The sequence below is a fragment of the Camellia sinensis genome, chromosome 1, assembly GCF_055761805.1.
Source record: "Camellia sinensis isolate YWXY chromosome 1, ASM5576180v1, whole genome shotgun sequence".
NCBI lineage: Eukaryota > Viridiplantae > Streptophyta > Magnoliopsida > Ericales > Theaceae > Camellia > Camellia sinensis.
Genome location: NC_138961.1, coordinates 143,874,658 through 143,895,155, shown reverse-complemented (window position 1 = coordinate 143,895,155; position 20,498 = coordinate 143,874,658). Strand labels below are relative to the sequence as shown.

Sequence of the window (20,498 nt, the reverse complement as noted above, 5' to 3'; positions counted from 1 at the left end):
ATGGTCTCAGTTTATAAATTTAGTCAAAAAATGAAAACACAAAAAATGTGCTTCCATTTTAAGTTTTTAGTTTTTTTTTTTTTATCACCCAACGCTAGCCACCACCCGCCACCATTTTCCACCACCGTCTTCCGCCACCACCCGCCACCATTTTCCACCACCGTCTTCCGCCACCACCACCGACCACCCACCCCCACCACCACCACCACCACCACTACCCACCACCCACCTGCCATCCATCCGCCACCACCCACCACTCGCCACTACCATCCACCGCCCGTCACCACCACTCACCACCCACCAGCCACCACCACCATCCACCACCTGCCACCACCACTCACCTGCCACCACCAGCCATCCATCACCCACCACCACCACCACCACCACCACCACCACTACCACCACCACCATCACCCACCACCCACCCGCTACCCACCTGCCACCACCACCCACTTGTTACCACCTACCACCCGCCACTGTTACCTACCCACCCACCAACACCACCACCACCACCAATCGCCACCGTCACCCACCCACCCACCATCACCACCCACCACCGCCCGCCCCGCCACCCACCTGCCACCACCGTTCACCACCCGCCACCATCACCACCACCACCCACTCGTTACCACCCACCACCCGCCACCGTCACCCACCCACCCACCATCACCACCACCTACCACCACCCGCCATTCGCCACCCACTTGCCACCACCACCAACTTGCTACCACCCACCACCCGCCACCATCACCCATCCACTCACCACCACCACCCGCCACCACCACCCACCTGCCACCACCACCCACCACCCGCCACCACCACCACCACCACCACCCACTCACTACCACCCACCACCATCACCCACCCACCGACCCACCCACCACCACCACCACCACCACCATACCCACCACCCACCGTCACCACTTTCCACCACCGTCTTCCGCCGCCACTTGCCACCACTCGCCATTTCTCACTCTTTTTTATATTTTAAATTTTTTTTAAACATTTTTGTCAATTATCAAACGCGTTTGTAGTTTATGTTTTTCTAAAAATAAACAAGAACCAGTTTATAAAATTTTTGTAAATATAAACTGAAAGCGTAAACGTTACCAAACACACAGAAAACCTCCCTCTTCCAAATTCAATAATCGGAAAATTACATACACACAAACCCAAATCAAACCAAACCAAATCAAGCCTTAAAAAATAAATAAATAAATAAATAAATAAATAAGTATTTTAATTATTAAACTCAATAAAAATAGATATTTTAGATATATTTTATGTATATCTATATTGAGTGTAATAACTAAAATACTTTTTTTATTGGTTTGTCCTAACAAAAATAAGCGAATGGTTTCGAATGGTTTAAATTGAAAAAAAAATAAAAAGATTAAGGTTTAAATTAACAAAATTAAAAATTTAGGATTGATTTTGTTACAAGATTCAAATCCTAATTTATTTTTATTTTTTTTTGTAATTGTCCCTTATTCAATTAATTAAATTAAGTGTTAATTGATGAAAAATTTATTTTTATGGGGCCATATGCTATTTGGTCTATGTTTAATTTTTTTGGTGATAAAGATAGGCTTTGAAAAATCAATGGTAGCCGACAATAGTGAAGACAGGTAAGTGATACGTGTATATATATGTGACATTTAAATAGATAGTTAGACAGATAAGTAAGATATGTACAAATAAGTGATATTTGGACGATAGGTAAATTTTGAACAAATAAATATTTCTTTTATACGAGAAGTATCATTTTGAACGGATAATATCATTTTAACTAAAAAATTTTAAATTAAATTTATTGACTGAAAATTTTTATAAATGGATCTCTAACTTAAATGCTTTTAAATTAATTAGTTAGTTAAATAAAAATTTGCAAAATGTTTCTAGTGTGGTACTATGTTCGTCGAATTTTTTATTCAACAAGGAAAATAAAAATATAAAAATATTTTTTATATTAAAATATATATATTATTTTTAAAATCTCGTTTGTTTTTTATATGGAAAAAACAAATTAGACCGAGTGAGGAATAAACTCATTTGTTTAGCCCACTATGACTGGTCAGCCGTCTGCCGGCCGGATGCAATGGATCAGAGGAATCTATTCAGCTTAGTTCCCAAAAACAAAAACAAAAACAAAAAACTGAAAGGAATCTATTCAGCCCAATCTTCCCAATATTCAAGGCTTCATAACTTTGTCCTCGTCTCATGTATCATAGTGAAAAATATTGTTATGGGTATATTTTACAAATACATTAAAATATAAATTACATTTTAAAATTTATAAATATTTTTATGTTGAAATTTTATATTTAATAAAATAAAAAAAACAATTCTTAACTAATCTCTTATATAACAATAAAATTACTTAAATTACTAATTAAAATATATATCTAATATTATTGAGAGGATATCTCCGATAATTGTTTTGGACTGGATAGGGCTCTTTGAGTCGGTGGGACTTTTCATAAGTTTCATTTTGATAATTTCAATCATTTAGTTTGTTGAGTTTTTCGTATATTTCATATGTAAAAAAAAATTAGATCGATCAATTAGATCAATCTAATTTTCTTTTCTTTTTTTTTGGATAAAATACATGAACAAGCTGACAAATGAACAATTTGAATTATTAAAATATAGCTTGTGATAGACGCCACGGGCCGAAACACCCCTATCTAGTCCGAACCAGTAACAGAAGGAAATCCCCCTTATTAAAAATTGTCAATTAATTTGATAATTTATTAATAAAATGACTCATTTGTCAAAAATTTAAAAGGATGCGGATGCACAAAAAATAATTCGTATTTTATATTAGAGCAATGGTAGAGGGCCCAAATTTTGTGGCTCAAATGTGGCTCAAATGGCCAAAACGACGTCGTTTTGAGTACAAAACAACATCAAAATGGCCAAAACGACGTCGTTTTGGCCATTTGAGCCACATTTGAGCCACAGAATTAGGGCCCCCAAACATTTTTCTTTATATTATTGTTAATAATCTTCTCAAGCCCCCTCTCCTATATATGTATGATCATTGTGTTTATGTGTATATATATAACAAGAAATATCTATATATGTATCAAGATCAGCAGCAGCAAGAAGAAGAAAGAAGAAGAAAAATGTTGGGAAGAGTATCAGAGGAGATGGAAGTGAAAGTGTCGGCAAGCAAAGCATGGGAACTGTACGGCACCCTACAACTTGCCAAGCTCGTCGAACAGGTGCTCCCTAATGTTCTCGAAAAAATTGAGATCGTACAAGGTGACGGTGGTGTTGGTACCATTCTCAACCTCGTATTCCCACCAGGTATATCTATATGGAGAATTACTCAACAGTGTAACAAAAAAAAAAAAAAAAAAAAAAAAAAAAAAAAAACATAAACATAGAGCAAAAATGCTGTCTACCATTAAACAGACCACTGATGACGTGGCGAGATGTGGACCTTATACTCATGTGATGGTTTGGCTTTTGTTTTTTTTTTTTTTTCTTACACTGTCACGTAATTAGTACTGTTTTTAGTGATGGTGTATTAATGGTTTGAATCGGAACTCAAACATAGAGGGATGTTTTTCATTTGCACTTCATCACATAATTACTTTATATCCCATATGTTTGTAAATTTTTTTCTCTACTCGAATGTTGAGTAACTCCCCCTCTCTATATCTATCTATACATATATCATTTATTTAGTTGGGTTAATTATAGTGGTGGTGTTTGTAATTTTATTTCTTTTTGTTTGTTAATTTGATCGTTGTAATTTTAATTGCATCAATTTTATACTTGAATTTTTGCAGTGTATATTAATTAAGATTTAGTTAATAACAATTCTTTAAAAATTAACTAAAATCAATGAACAAGTAGTTGATCCACTATTCTCAAAATGATTGAGATATCGGTGTCCAATTTTATAAATTTTGACATACAAATAGTTAAAAAGTTCATATATAATGTGGCTTAATGTAAACTTTTCAACGTAAAACATAATGGAATTTTTTTATTTAGCTCCCTGTAAAATATTTTGTATTATTAGATTAAAGACAACTAAAATATATTTATTAGTTTGAGGATATTGATTTTTTTTTTTTTTTTGGAAAAAAAATTACCCTTATTCAAGTTTTATTATTTCACCACCTCCGACCAATATTGTCACCTTTGATCGCCATTTCCAGTTTGTCGACAACCACCTCCAATAACTGATTGCAACTTTTCGGTGACCACCATCAGTTTATTCTCTAACAATTTTCCGGCGAAATGAAATTTCATTGACTTAACACAATAAAAATCTCTGACGATTCTTTGGCAAAGTGAAATTTCTCACAGAACTAAGAGAAATTTCACTTAGTGAAATTTTACAAATATAATTAAAAACATTTTGAAAAATTTTACACAATACCCACATTGATATGGTCCATATGAATATTGTATAAAAATTGTAGTTATTTTTTTTAGAATTCCTAACATTGCTCTATAACTTTTTGGAGTATTTGCGTGTAGGTCCTAATAAGTAGACTTATTATCTAATAGGCCCTATGAAAAAAATTTGTCATAAAAAAAGTCACTAATTGTAAGTTTTAGCGACAATTTATAAAAATCATGACAAAAAAGTCAATAATTGTCAATTTTTAACGACGTATGTAAAAAATTGTCACAAAAAAATTATTTTTAGCGACAATTTTACCAAGACTTATTTTTAATTGGACTTGATAGGAATTAAGTTTAACTATTAGGACTTATTGGTAGTTTACCCTAACTTTTCTTTTATTACAAAATGACATTGCGTTTTTATTTTAAATTTTATGAAGAGAATAGAGCTTCCCATTTCTAATTGATCCATTTATTTTCAATGAACTATATGGTCTTTAAATTCAATCCAGCTTCTTAGAAGATGTTACTCCTATTAATTGAATTTAATTGACACGGTCGAAATATTAAAACGAAAACAATTAAGAAAAATATTACATATAATTTTATTTTTTGTCTTATTTTCTCACTCCTAGACATAAATGAGTGGATCTCGTATGCATGCTACAAAGTGAGATTATATATAACATTACAAAAAAAATTAAGACAATTAAAACTACAGAGGCAACCACATGCATAATTAGCCCTTTTTCGATGAAATTAATTGTGTTGCTTACACTAAAAAATTGAAATGGTTATTAGGGACACCGGGAGGTTTGTCATCATACAAGGAGAAGTTTACAAAGGTAGATGATGAAAAGAGAGTGAAGGAAACAGAGGTGGTCGAAGGAGGATATCTTGATTTAGGATTCACTCTGTATCGTGTTCGATTTGAAATCATAGAGAAAGGGGAGGAGAGTTGCATCACCAGAACCACAGTTGAATATGATGCCAAGGAAGAAGTTGCTGCCATGGCTCCCTCCATGATCAGCATCCAACCATTCGTGTTGCTTATGGAAGCTGCCTCCAATTCTCTCACCAAGAACAACAAAAATGCCTAATTAAATTTAAAGACTGTTTGCACAAGCATTTTGATTTCTTCAAATCTAATCTATGCTCTGGCAGTTTTTTTTTAAATCATCGAAAATAAAGCTTTATTGATGAAAACTCAATGTACATATCAAACATTGAAAGAAAACATCAATACAGCTGAGGCTAGTGCTGATCATATTGTGTAATTTCTTAAGTGCTTGTATGCTGTTTTCATCAGACAGTTGGGAGTCTTCAAGATTAAAATTCTAAGCATGGTTTGACTTCTTTTTTTATTTTATTTTTTTGATATTTGTGTTGTTCAAATAAAAAACACACATAGTGATGTGGCGATATATTTTCTGAGTACCAACACGTGGTAAGGTGACGCCGATGTGTCAGCCGAGGTGCCACGTGTCCTGGTCATTATGCCGAGGTTATCTCAGCGTTACCGAGGTTATCTCCGAAGATATCGGAATCTGAGATAAACGGATAGGGGACAAGAGTCCTAGAATGAAGAGGAGACTTAGTCAAGATGAGGATAAAACTCTTAGGGAGTTTATCTTTATCTCTTGAGGAGTCCAAAGTAAGTACTAAATTGGAGTCCATAGAAGTCAGGCTTCTAGTGGGACTAGGATTGAGTTAACTATAAAAGAGAGGCACCCCCGTGGGTCTAAGGTACGCAATTTTATGCTTTGAGCAGTAAGTTTAGCACTTGATTATCTTTGAGAGATATACTGACTTGATCGTCGGAGTGCCCCCGGGTGGAAGAACCACCGCCGGAGCCTTCTCTTTCTGTTACAGGTTAGCTGAAGCCATCTATTCTGCCGGTGCTCTCTAGCTGATTACTAAACGGGCAGTGTGACCAGAAAATCACTCACACAATTTGGCGCCGTCTGTGGGAAAGTAGAAGAATAGATGGCTAGTAACGGACAGAAGGAAAAGGTTGGGGACGACACTCCTGCTGGGAGTGGCAGACCTATCGACCTTGATATCGAAGGAGACAACCACAATGCAGAAACTCGTGACCAGGGCCACGGAGAGAAAGACGTCAGCCAGGAGGGCGAAACTTCAAAGAAGACAGACCAATGCAAGTACTATAACGAAGATAACCTCCAGGTATGGAGGGATAGGTGCCTGCGGAGGGATGAAGAAGTAAAAGAATTAGCAAACAAGTTGGCAGACCTGCAGTCGGTCGTCAACTTCATGATGCAAAACAATGTCATGGAGCCACCGTACCCACTGCACGACACGCCGATTCCAGCAATTAATACCCAGAAGGGAGGAAGGAAAACAATCCCCGAAATTCCTCAGCACACCAGAAGCAGAAGGCACTCTCACCGACCTTCCAGGGAAGTCAGACGAGAGAAGCCGAGACGAGAGGAGTCCCGTATCACACAAAGGACCCAGAGCCCAAAGAACATCGGCATGTTCAAGGGCAGGCGCTCTGCTTTGACACAACCCATGGAGAAAGATCAAAACGGGCCCACCACGAGGCCGAAAGTAGTGTGCCAAAAAGATTGAAGTCCAAAGATAGTCGAGCTCCAGGGAGGAATAAAGAAGACTTGAGAGATTACCTCAAGAGGAAGCAACAGAATGCTGAAGTCGAGGTAACTTCCCCGGTTAAACCGAGGACACCATTCTCGGTGGAACTAGACAAATTTGAAGCACCAAAGAGATTCAGTATGCCGCGGTTCCAAATATATGATGGTAAGTCAGATCTCAACTTTCACGTTGGACTATACCTGAATTCAATGGCATTATATAGTAGGAACGAGCCGTTGCTCTGCAAAGTATTCCCCTCATCCTTCCGGGAGATTACATCAGATTGGTTCCATAAACTACCGAAGGGAAGCGTAAAGACTTGAGAAGGCCTGGTCGAGATGTTTGTGGCCTGGTTTGTGACGAACAAACTACAGCCCTTGAGGGTCGACGCACTGATGGATTTAAAAATCACAAAGGATGAAGGCCTTAGGGCCTACGCAAAAAGGTACTACGAGGTGTTCAATCGAATACCCGAATGCAACCAAGAGGTGGCGGTCGTGTCTTTCAAGAACGGCCTGAAAGATGACTGCCCACTACGGAAGTCTTTGGCAAAGACATTGCCAAAAAGCATGGAAAAACTCATGGCGAGAATCGAGAAGTACGCCAGAGCCGAGGAGGATACGTTGGGAAACAAAGAGACAAAACACGAGAAAGGAAACGGCTCACCGAAGCGAAGCCGAGGTAACAATGGATCGATCAAACAAGAAATGAAATTGAGGGCTAAAAAGGCAATGACGACCGTGTTCCGAATCCCGGTCCACAAAGTCCTGGATCAAATACGAAACCAACCCTATTTCAGAGCACCGACGAGAACACCAGGGAAATTTATGGGAAGAAACATCGGTAGGCGTTGTGCTTACCATAATGAAGAAGGGCACCCAACTCAGGGCTGCAGAGCCCTAAAAGCACACTTAGAAGACTTGGTGAGGTAAGGCCATCTGAGGGACCTTGTCGATGAGGCCAGGACAAAGGAAGAATAGGCAAGATTGCCTCAAGCACCAGTAGCTCCTCCTTCCCCAGCACAGCAACCACAGCCAGGAGGACCACGAGTGGTTAATGTAATTCACTCAAAGGTGAATGAAAACGACATACGAGGGGAGACCCAAAAGGTAAAACACCTATAGCACGTTAACCAAGTCGGACATAAAAGACCTCAGCCTGAAGAATGCCAGAGACTGACGATAGCCTTTACAGAAGCCGACCTGGAGATGGTCCAACATCCACATAATGATGCCTTGGTAGTATCCCTCCAGGTTGGGGAGTGCCAAGTCAAACGCATCCTGATTGATCAAGGCAGCTCTTGCGACATCATGTATGTTAGATGTTACAAGGAGCTGGGCCTTCATCCTGATGACTTGAAGCAATCTAATGGCCCGATGGTCGGCTTCAATGGAACGCCGATGTGGCCACTGGGCGCAACAAGCTTGGAAGTACAACCCGGCACTAAGAAGATCATGACAGAATTCATGGTGATTGACATGCCCTCGCCATACAACATCATCTTGGAAAGGCCATGGTTGCATGCAATGGGGGCAGTTCCCTCAACGTTGCATCAACTACTACGGTTCCCAACAGAGCATGGGATTAAAGAAGTTAGAGGAGATCAACTGCAGGCAAAGAATTGCTCCATGGAAGCAATGAAATCCACCTGCAACATTCGAGAACCGGAGAAGGCAGAGATTGAAGACGAGGACATAAAGGTCCTAGAGGATGTCGACAAGGAGCCAGCCGAGAAGAGTGAAGAAGCACTAAAGAAAGTCCTTGTCCAGGAAGATGATGAAGAACGCTTCTTTTTTGTCGGCTCGGGCTTAGCTGAAGAAGAAGAAATACAACTGGAAACTTTTCTGAGAGCAAACATAGAGGTGTTCGCTTGGACGCCTTATGAAATGTCTGGCATTGACCTCGAGGTCACATGCCACAAATTGAATGTTGACAGGACAGCCAAACCAATAATACAACGAGCCAGAAGACCGACGTTGATGCACGTCGAAGCAGTGGAGGAGGAAGTAAACAGACTTCTAGAGGCCAAGGCCATCAGAGAAGTCAATTATCCGACATAGCTATCAAACATTGTGGTAGTAAAGAAAAAGAATGGTAAATGGAGGGTATGCATAGATTTTACAAGCCTGAACAAAGCTTGTCCCAAAAACAGCTATTCTCTACCCAAGATTGACCAGTTGGTAGACGCCACATCTGGACATGGAAGGATGAGCTTCCTGGATGCTTACAGGGGATACCACCAGATAGCCATGTACCCCCAGATGAGGAGAAGATAGAGTTTATCACCCCGAAAGGGCTGTATTGTTACAAGGTAATGCCTTTTGGGTTGAAAAACGCAGGAGCAACTTACCAAAGGTTGGTAACCAAGATGTTCAAACACCTGATTGGCCAAACAGTAGAGGTCTACATCGATGACATGGTCGTGAAGACCAAGGAACCTAAGGGTCATCTTGCCGACCTAAAGGAGGTCTTTGATATATTCAAAACATACCGGCTCTGACTCAACGCATCGAAGTGCGCGTTTGGAGTTGGATCAGGTAAGTTTTGGGGGTACCTGGTAACAAGAAAGGGCATTGAGGCCAGCCCAGATCAGATCAAGGCCATCCTAGAGCTGAAGAGCCCAACGTCGGCAAAACAGGTGCAGATGCTAACTAGAAGGGCCGCAGCCCTAAACAGATTCATCAGCAAAAGCTCAGACAAATGTAAACCTTTCTTCAACCTGGTGAAGAAGGCCACGGACTTCCTATGGACTGAGGAATGTGAGGCCGTTTTGGCCGACCTAAAGAGGTATCTGACCACGGCTCTAGTCCTCCCAACACCTGAACCTGGAGAAGAACTGTTTTTGTATTTGGCAGTTTCAGAACACGCAGTAAGTGCAGTGCTAATCCGTGAGGAAAAGGGGGAGCAAAAGACTGTTTATTACGTAAGCAAAACCTTGGCCGATGCAGAAACAAGGTACCTACCACTAGAGAAACTAATGCTGGCCTTAGTAATGGCTTCAAAGAAGCTGAACCATTGCTTTCAAGCGCACAAGATTATAGTGTTAACAGAGCACCCACTGAAGTCCTTGATACAACAAGGAGACTTAACTGGAAGAATAGCAAGATGGGTAGTGGCCTTGGGCCAGTACGACCTGGAGTTAAGGCCGAGAACAGCAATTAAGGGCTAAGTTTTGGCCGAATTCACGTCAGAATCCATCGAACATCTGGCTCCGTTGAGCCAAGATGATCGATGTCCAAGCAAACAAGGAGAAGCCCAGCCAAAGGCAAAAGAACAAGGAAAGGAAAAACTCAGACCCTGCAGCATATACATCGACGACTCCTTTCGTCTGTTTGTCGATGGGAGCTCAAACCGGCAAGGAGCGGGGGCAGGAGTAGTGTTAATATCTCCTGATGGGGAGATATTGGAACAGTCTATTCGATTAGGGTTCAAGGCCTCCAACAATGAGGCAGAATACGAATCATTGATTGCAAGACTAAAGCTAGCAGTGGCAGCAGAAGCAGATGAGGTAATAATTTTTTGTGATTCACAACTTATAGTAAATCAGACAACAGGAGAGTTTGCAACCCGAGATGAGAGGATGTCGGCATACGCAAAGGAAGTCATCAGGCTGGCAGCCTTGTTTCACAACTGCCGACTTCTTCAAGTTAGCCGAGATGATAACAGCCACACCGACGCATTGGCCAACTTGGCAAGTTCAATACAAACTGGAAAAATAAGGACAATAATGATTGACTATTTGTCAGGCCCGAGCATAGAACCACCGATCACAGAACAAGAAGCAATGTGTGTGGACTTAGGACCAAGCTGGATGGATGCAATTGTTGCATTCCTAAAAGAGGGAAAGCTGCCAGGAGAACATAAGGAAGCACACAAGGTCAGATTGAAGTCGGCAAGATTCAATCTGACAGCAGACAGACATCTCTACAGAAGGTCCTTCATTGGACCCCTTTTAAGGTGCGTACACCTTTTACAGGTTGAAGATTTTCTATATGAAATTCATGAAGGGATCTGTGGAAGCCATACTGGGGGCAGATCACTAGCTCACAGGGCCATTACCTAGGGATATGCAGAAGCCTACGTGAAGAAGTGTGAACAATGCCAAAGGTTTGCACATTTGATACACCAGCCAGCTGCTGACCTGAACTATGTATCCAGTCCATGGCCATTTGCCCAATAGGGCATGGATCTCGTTGGGCAGTTGCCCCAAGCAACTGGGCAAAGGAAGTACTTGCTGGTAGCAACAGATTACTTCACGAAGTGGATAGAAGCAGAACCTCTTGCCAAAATTCGAGATGTGGACGTCAAGAACTTCATATGGAGAAACATTGTCACCAGATTTGTGTAGACGCGCCCGTGTGGGCCCTCGCTACAGTTCGGACTCGATTTGTGTCACAGTTCTTAATCTGAACCAAAGAGTCCAAATCTAGCAAATCATTTTGAGAAAATAGATTTTTTTGAAAGAAATGCCAAACATGGACTGCTTTGCCAGACACAGAGTCGCCATCTAAATATTTTATTTTGGGGAATTTAGGAAACCCTGACTCGGTGCCAAAGGCCACGTGTCCGTCATCACCAAAGTTGCCTCGGCTCGGGAACTTGGGTACGATTGGGGAAGGTCAGCTATGAGCATCCCCTCTCGCCCGATCAAAGATCGGCCTCTACTAACCGTGATATCTTGTTTTGAAAGCATTATGTGGTCTTATTCCGGTTATTAGCCTAGAATTACTATGTTGTGCGCACAGCAAACAAGTATAGACCAAGTCGCCTAAATTGGAACAAAACATTGCACGTTTGTTTTGAAAATGGTTTACTACTCGTAAGTAGGCTTAAAATACGAATTTCAACGAGTTTTTCCAACTCAAACAATCCAACCTTCACCCACAGGCATTCAAACAGTTATATCACATAAGCAGCTAGTCTCATGGTAATCATGCAATTATGGCAACACTCACACGCATGCGGCATGCTAAAGCATAAAAGCTCACCTAGTACTCCAAGCCAAAACAGAAACCAGTTAGTAATCACATGCATGATCCTAGTTCATGTTAAGATGGCTAATGCAACACATGCGGAATGTCACTAGAGTAGGCTCGGCTAGTCTATAAATGACATGTGAAAATGGACAAGTAGCATGTATTCAAGTTAGATTTGAAATACTTATGCAGTTAGTATGATGCGCCGAGCCTGGTGCATGCAATACTGATGAATGATGCACGCATGCATAGCATAAGGTATGCTAAAGTAAACATGTCCTAATACTAACCATCAAAAGCAGGTAAGTAAAAGGGAGAAAGAAGTGGGGGTTGAAAGACATGCACACACGCACCCACACTTATTACAAATTCACCCTCGCTCGGAGGGACCAAAAGAATAATACAAATTAATTAACCTACAAGCTAATTAATTATTACAGACCAATTAATTAATTAACAAATTAACTAATCTAATGAAAGCAATAAACGGCCTCGGGAAGAGGGCCCGATGCAATGCGCGCTCGGCTCCGCTCGGAAAGTCACTGCCATGCACAAGTTTGCCTCTGCTTTGACTGTTCTGCTTCTCTGAAAATTGCACAACTTCCAAGGTTGCTTCTTTGAGTGTTGTGGGACACTACCGGCTGAGTGAGATCATCACCGGCCATTTAGAATGGTCATCGGCTAAACATTGTGCTCTCGGCCAAACCTGTTTTGCCGGTCGACACCAAACACTGCCGGCCGGCCAATTCTTCCTGCTGAAACCTGTTTGACAGCAGCAGAGGGCAGACAAGGCATGGCAATGTATTTCAAGCAAATGTATGCACCAACCACACTCCCTATCATGCAAGGGACTCAAGGGAGCATGGCCCTCGACTCTCGGACCACCAATCGCGCATTTCAATGCGTGATGGCCCAAAAGCCAAGTGTGCAACTTCAATATGGAATGAAATGCACAAAACAAACAATGGGCCCTAACCTCCATCATAATCAATTCATGAGGCAAGAGATGCATGCTAATGTAATGCAACCTAGGCATGTGAGCTAAGTGTGCAACATGAGCATGTGAACAAACAATGTAAACATGCAAGCATGCAAGTTATGCAAACTAACAAGCATGCAAGACGGATGAGCATGCAACGACATGTGGGAATGGTCTTAAACCAAAATGGTCAGCTCTCAAATAGGCCCAAATCAGTGGCCAAATGCCATGGAAATGAGGGCCAAAACACATACAAGCATGCATGCACATAAGGTTCAACACTTAGGCACTAAAGAGCAACTTTTAAGCACACTTAAAAGAGAATAAACATGGATACATGGCACGCATAGAAAGCTCTGAAATCATGTTATAGAAGGTGCAAAACCAAGTAAACAAGACAAGCCAAGCATGCAACAATGGTCTAAAACTCAAGGCAAGCCAAGGGGGATTACATGGTAGCTATACAAAGCAAAGCATGGATGACCCGAATGACCCAAAACAGATCTCAAGCACACTAAAACATGCACAAAAGCTTCACAAAGCTAATGTAATGCAACCTAGGCATGTGAGCTAAGTGTGCAACATGAGCATGTGAACAAACAATGTAAACATGCAAGCATGCAAGTTATGCAAACTAACAAGCATGCAAGACGGATGAGCATGCAACGACATGTGGGAATGGTCTTAAACCAAAATGGTCAGCTCTCAAATAGGCCCAAATCAGTGGCCAAATGCCATGGAAATGAGGGCCAAAACACATACAAGCATGCATGCACATAAGGTTCAACACTTAGGCACTAAAGAGCAACTTTTAAGCACACTTAAAAGAGAATAAACATGGATACATGGCACGCATAGAAAGCTCTGAAATCATGTTATAGAAGGTGCAAAACCAAGTAAACAAGACAAGCCAAGCATGCAACAATGGTCTAAAACTCAAGGCAAGCCAAGGGGGATTACATGGTAGCTATACAAAGCAAAGCATGGATGACCCGAATGACCCAAAACAGATCTCAAGCACACTAAAACATGCACAAAAGCTTCACAAAGCTAAGCCAAAACAAGTGAGCATAGTAGTCTAAATGCTAGGCACATATTAAAGCAATTTATGGCATTACAAGACAAGTATGCAAAGCAAGCATGGTGTGTCTAAACCAATTAAAAATAGTGCTATATCATGGCAAAATAAGCACAAATAACACTTAAGACATGGCCAACATGAACTTAAAAATGGTGCTCACACATGAGGCTAAAATGGCATTTTTTGAAGACAACAAGGAGAGGGGATGGCCCTTTCCTTCTTAGGACCTTAAACCACCATCCTCACCACTGAAATCCCTCAAGATTTCAGTGGTGAGGAGGCCCAAACAAGGTGGTCCCGAAACTCACCAAAAATAGCACAAAATGGGGCCAAACAAGGCCTAAGAGGGGGTAAACGACCCCAAACACAAAAGTGACCTTAATGAAGTATCTTAAACACAAGAAAAAAGAACTTTTTTATGTTATACACGAAGCTCAAAACAGCAAGCAAGATAGGCTAAAAGTGTGTGCAAAAACGGGGAATAAAGAGGGAAAAGGGATTACCTTTGTAGCCAAAAGGGGACAGCAGCCCCTTGGTCCCAAAAAACAGTCCCTTAGCCTCTGAAAATGGCCTCCAAGCTCCTTAGGTTGATGATGGAGGTGTTAGGCCAAGAGTTGTAGTTCAAATGGCCAAAAACTAGACCCTTTTGGACCCTCTAACCAACACAAATGTAGAGAGAGAGGGAGATATAGAGAGGGAGTGATATATATCAGATTTTTCTAACCCCTAAAATGGAAGGAGAGGCTCTCCTTATATAGAGAAACCAAGGGGGCAAAGCTTCTCTTAGAAGCTTTGACCAAAAAGGCCAAGCTTCTCTTAGAAGCTTGGAGCAAAAGGGCCAAGCTTCTTGGAGAAGCTAGGCAAAGGGGTCAAGAGGTTCAAGCTTCTTCAAGAAGCTAAAAAAAAGGGTCAAGCTTCTTGGAGAAGCTAAAAAGGGTCAAGCTTCTTGGAGAAGCTAAGAAAAGGGTCAAAAGGTTCAAGCTTCTTGGAGAAGCTAAAAAAATGATCAAGCTTCTTGGAGAAGCTAAAAGAGGGTCAAGCTTCTTGGAGAAGCTAAGAAAAGGGTCAAAAGGTTCAAGCTCCCTCAAGAAAAGGGCTTGGCTAGGAAAAGTGGCCGATTGATCAGAAACAGTGGCCGGCCGACCAAACACAATGTCGACCGACCATCAATAGTGCCGACCGGCCATCACCAATGGCCGGTGGCAAGGAAACAAGGCCGGTGGCCTCAGGCCATGGCCGGTGAGGTGTGGGGATGGCCTACAAGCTATTTCCCATCCTCAGAAGCAAAACAACAAGTGTTTGGTGCAAAACCAGACACAAAACAGTCGAGTCGAGAGATCCTGAGGCAGGGCGCGTAGCCGAGACCTCCGGGAACTCAAGACGAACACGAACAAGGATGATCACCGAGTGTTCAAACGGTGACGTCCAAGTCTTGAGGACGGTCAAAAATGGGGTGTCTACAATTTGGCATTCCAAGAGCAATAGTTGCCGACAACGGAACCCAGTTTGACAGCAAACTCATCAAGAACTTCTGTGCGAAATTCAAGATAAAGAATTACTTTTTAACACCAAGTTTTTCCCAAAGTAATGGGCAAGCAGAAGCATCCAACAAAGTAATTTTGGATGAGATAAAGAAGAGGCTGCAGGCAGCAAAAGGAAAGTGGGTAGATGAGTTGCCCAATGTACTCTGGGCATATCGGACTACGCCAAGAAGATCAACAGGGGAAACACCCTTTGCCATGGCTTACAGCACAGAAGCAGTCATCCCACTGGAGATCGGCATCCTAGGGATCAGAACCTAGGGAGTAGAAAATGGGACTAATGATATACTTCTAGCCCGAGATCTGGATCTCTTAGAAGAAAGAATGGAGAAAGCTGCAATTCAGCTCGCAACATACCAGCAGTAGCTTGCTAGAGCTTACAATAAGAAGGTCAATCCAAGGGATTTCCAGGTCGGTGACCTAGTCCTAAAAAAAGTTGTTGGCCACAAGAAGGATCCCAGAGAGGGCAAGCTTGGCCCAAACTGGGAAGGACCCTACAGAATCACTTCGGTATTGGGCAATGGAGCATACCGGCTTGAAGACAATGAGGGCAAAGCATTGCCAAGACCCTGGAACACTTGTAATTTAAAATTTTTCTATCATTAGATGTTCCTTGTTATTTTTTGCCGACGTTATCAATAAAATCTTAGCAGAATTCTCCAAGACTTGTGAATTGATAAAAGACGCATAATGTTGTTTCTAAATAATGAAAACCCAAGTGGAACTCAGGTTCACATTGGGGGCAGAGAGAAGACAAAATTGTATATCTTTACTTGTTGAAATTTGTAGCAATTTACAAGTTGAAGTTAAGCCGAGATTATTGTTTATCTTCACTTGTTAAAATTTGTAGCAATTTACAAGTTGAAGTTAAGCGGAGATTATTGTTTATCTTCACTTGTTAAAATTTGTAGCAATTTACAAGTTGAAGTTAAGTCGAGATTACTGTTTATCTTCACTTGTTAAAATTTGTAACAATTTACAAGTTGAAGTTAAACCGAAGTAATGCTTAACGCTTGTTGAAATTTGTAGCAATTTACAAGTTAAAGTTAAGCCGAGATTATTGTTTATCTTCACTTGTAGTAATTTACAAGTTGAAGTTAAACCGAAGTAATGCTTAACGCTTGTTAAAATTTGTAGCAATTTACAAGTTGAAGTTAAGCCGAGATTATTCTTTATTTTCACTTGTTGAAATTTGTAGCAATTTACAAGTTGAAGTTAAACCGAAGTAATGCTTAACGCTTGTTGAAATTTGTAGCAATTTACAAGTTGAAGTTAAGCCAAGATTATTCTTTATCTTCACTTGTTGAAATTTGTAGCAATTTACAAGTTGAAGTTAAACCGAAGTAATGCTTAACGCTTATTGAAATTTGTAACAATTTACAAGTTAAAGTTAAGCTGAGATTATTGTTTATCTTTACTTGTTAAAATTTGTAGCAATTTACAAGTTGAAGTAATGCTTAACACTTGTTGACATTTGTGGACAATTTACAAGTTAAGTTAAAGCAGTATGATGTTCAACACGTGATAAAAGTTTACAAGAAGTTTGTCTATCCGAGGTGTGTCACCCCGAGAAGATTGTACAAAGAAGGAAAAATGTGTGAAAGACATGCAGAATATTCTAAGTATAGAATCATGCAGAAGCAATGAAGAGAAGACAAGAGTACAAGCACTTAGAAAAGAAAAGTTGCATTAGCATTCATCAAGAAAAGGGCACATTGGCTATACAAAAGGCTTATATTGTTCCAAAAGATAAGGAAGAAACAAAATACAATTAAGAAAAAGAAAAACACGAAGCTAAGACTCCTCTCCACCAGTTGGTTGAATTTGAAGATCAGATGATTGTTAAGAAGACATCTCAGCAGCCTTATCCGCCACGACCTCGGCGTCAATTTCTGCAAAAGTGTCTTCAAGGTTTTTATCAGCAAGGATGGCATCGGCTGATTCCTTCTCATCAGCAGCATCTTTTTTAACCTCATCGTCTTCTTCATCCTGAGTCAAGTCTAGGACTTGCTCATTTTGAAGAGGGGACTTGGCAACATCTTTGGATTTTCTTACCAACGCCTCATCCTCTTCCTCATCACCATCCTCAGACTCAGACTAGCCGACGTCTTGACTTGGAGGTTGAGCTGGAGGGAATGGAAGAGGAATGGCATCAGCTTTCCTCAATGGTGAGTCCTTTGGGACATTAAGTTTCTTTAAAAGGGACATCCAACCAAGGGTGAAACCCTTGTTGCATGCCTCCTTCACCTGCTGTTCGTAGGCATCTGTGACGTCGGCCATGCCTTGGGCATACGCCTTCTCGTCGGCATCTTTTATTTCGGCTTCTATGGTGGCCAGTGCCTCCTGAAGCTCATTTTTGGCTTGAACCATTCTTTCTTCGGCTTCTCTCTTCTGAGACTCAGCCACTTTCCTGATAGCCTCAGCAGCCTCAGCCTTCTCTTCGGCATTGGTCTGAGCTTTGATTGCAGCCTTGGCTTGGTCCTCCAGTTTTTTCATCTTTAATTGAAGACCTTTGTTGGTTTTTTGGAGGGAAGAGAACTCCCTCTTCATCTCAACAAGCCTCTCCCAATTCTCAAAGGACTGCATTGAAAAAGAGTGGGCATGCTGGATGGCCTGAAAGAAAACAGAGGTATTAGAGAATATTCAAAGTACGAAATAAAAAGAAAGAAGAAAATTACCAAATAGAAGACATCTACCTGAACGGAATGCTGAAGCATTAGAGCGTAATTCTCATACTCGCTGTACTGGGAGTTTCGCTCCAAATTGCCTGGTAACAGCAGAGCAGTGCTGAGCGCAACGCCGACGTTAATATCCTCGGCACTGTCACTTGCCATAACAGGCTTGTCCTCTAGAGTAATTGAGGGGGCCCAGGGGGCATCAGTTTTTTTGATCCCAAGGTTGTTGCAGAGGAAGACCTTGGCTTTTTTGGGTTTTGGGATTCTGGTGGTTGAGACTCAGAGTGCCTTTTCCCAGCAGAAGGCTGAGATTTATCACTCTCAGCTAACTTTGAGATCGGCAAGGTGTCTTCAAATTCAACCTGAGCTATCTTAGCCTTTGGTTGAGCCTTCTTTATTCTTTTCGGCTTCGGTGAAGGTTGGGTTTGTGCTGGTTGATCATCAACAGATGATGGAATGCTGGCTAAGAGGTCTTTTGCAACTGGTTTTGAGCGGCCCATCTCGGTAGTAAGGACGAGTCATCGCTGACGTTTTCGTTTTGATATTGGGACCAGTTATGGAGCTGAAGTTGATGGCTGATCAACTAGATCGGATGTTGATCCTTGATCTGTTCGTGATGTGGATGCAGTCAATGGAGTTGTAGTAAAGGGTGGAGAAAGGCTTTTCTTCTTCCTTTTGGGAACGTCGGGCAAAGTTGACTTATATGATGGAATAAAATTAAGAAGCATAGGCGCTTTCCTTTTATGAACTGGCAAGTCTAGAAGTTTCTTCAAATCCTTGCTGGGAACAAAGGATTGGCGAAAATTTTTCAATGGCTTACGAACAGCTGCAAAAAGAATAGACGTCATTAACAGACAAAGTATCTAAGACTTTGAAAGAAAACAGGCAAAGCTGAATACTGGGCTTTTACCCTTGCCCTCAAAAACTGATCGAGGAAGAGGGTAGAGATGGATGTCCTCGTCTGGAGCAAACTCCCAATTTCCTGAGGTAATGAGATAGTCATCTCCAGCCCCCTTGTTGGAGTCTGGGAGGTCGGCTACGATTTTAAATTCGGTAGACCTCGGCTTAAGGTAATAAATGTAGCATTTTTCTTTCAAATTAAGGGCACACATGGTATAGCAATACTGGATATCGGGTAGGGTGATCCTAGCATTTTCCTGTTTAGCTAAGGCTATGATGCCATTGATCACTCAGTAGGAATTGATTGCCAGTTGCATGGGGTTTCAACTTATAATAGTGAAGAATCTCACGAAAAAGGATATTGAGTGGGAACCGGAGTCCGCACTTAGTGGAAGCTACAATGGGAAAGGGCATCAAATCATCTGTGGGCATGATGGAGTCGTTATCTCCAGCTAGCCTCAGTTGGACATCGGCAGGGATAGAGAATTCTTGCCTAAAATACTCAAGTTTGGTCGGGGTATCTACCCTATGTCTCCACATACCCATGATATCAGCCTAAATTAGAGGGGTTGGATTTCAGAGAAAAAATGTTTTAAGAGGATTAATGAAACCTTGGCAAAAAACCTAGGTTTGAACTAGTGCAAAAATTTGTAAGAGATGTTTCAATTTTTCCTAAAATGTGGGTTCTACAGACAAATCCCAAACCTAAAACTATGGAGAAGAATGTCAAAGGCACAGATCTGGAAAAGACACAAAAAACAGAAAACAAAAGCGGAGTTTCAGAATCAAGAACAGAGATGGATTATCAAGAACATGAAGAATACAAAGGATTGAAGGCCAAGAATAGTGGCAAGGCGTGCAAGAAAACTATGAATAGTACATGTATTTAAGGCATAAGCAAAAAGCGAAATCAACGCATTCAGAGGTATGATTCACAAATTAATTGTTTGAGCAAGGTAGTAGTAAAACAAGAAATTCCATAAAAGATCATGAACTGGAATAAGAAGAAAACAGTTTCTTACCAGAAAATATGAAGCCGGTATAAAGATTGCCGAAGTCAGACGACAGTTACAGATGTAAACGATGAAAGCTTCACAAAAAGGGAGAAAGGAAGGCAGTTGCAGAGCTTGAGGACGGGAACAATGGCGTATTCAGGAGCTAGAGAGAGAAAAAGCAAAGAGAAATCAAATGCAAAAGTGAAAAATGAAGAAAGGGGGAAAGGTTTTGTCAAAAATTTGAAACGGCGGCAAAACGGAGCATTGAATGCGCCTGGAACAACGCATACGTCAGACGGTGCACACAGACGTAAAGCGGCTTGTAAGCGCGTCATAGGTACGGTCTAATGAGGTGAAGACGCGTGAATGA

The 20,498-nt window shown here is 41.2% G+C and overlaps 1 protein-coding gene across 1 annotated transcript; it reads left to right on the top strand.

The window, feature by feature from the left end:
* The first annotated feature begins 3,015 nt into the window (after window positions 1–3,015).
* LOC114322703 (norbelladine synthase) lies at window positions 3,016–5,705 on the top strand. The gene is made up of 2 exons (XM_028270075.2): window positions 3,016–3,312; window positions 5,170–5,705. Exons 1-2 carry the CDS (start codon window positions 3,033–3,035, stop codon window positions 5,466–5,468), a joined length of 579 nt encoding a protein of 192 aa, XP_028125876.2. The 5' UTR covers window positions 3,016–3,032; the 3' UTR covers window positions 5,469–5,705.
* Window positions 5,706–20,498: the final 14,793 nt, after the last annotated feature.

Excerpts from the sequence above, each read along its gene's own strand:
- LOC114322703 (XM_028270075.2), top strand. The coding sequence starts at position 3,033 with ATGTATGATCATTGTGTTTATGTGTATATATATAACAAGAAATATCTA. Across the intron at positions 3,313-5,169 it reads CAACCTCGTATTCCCACCAG|GGACACCGGGAGGTTTGTCA; the intron begins GTATATCTATAT and ends AATGGTTATTAG.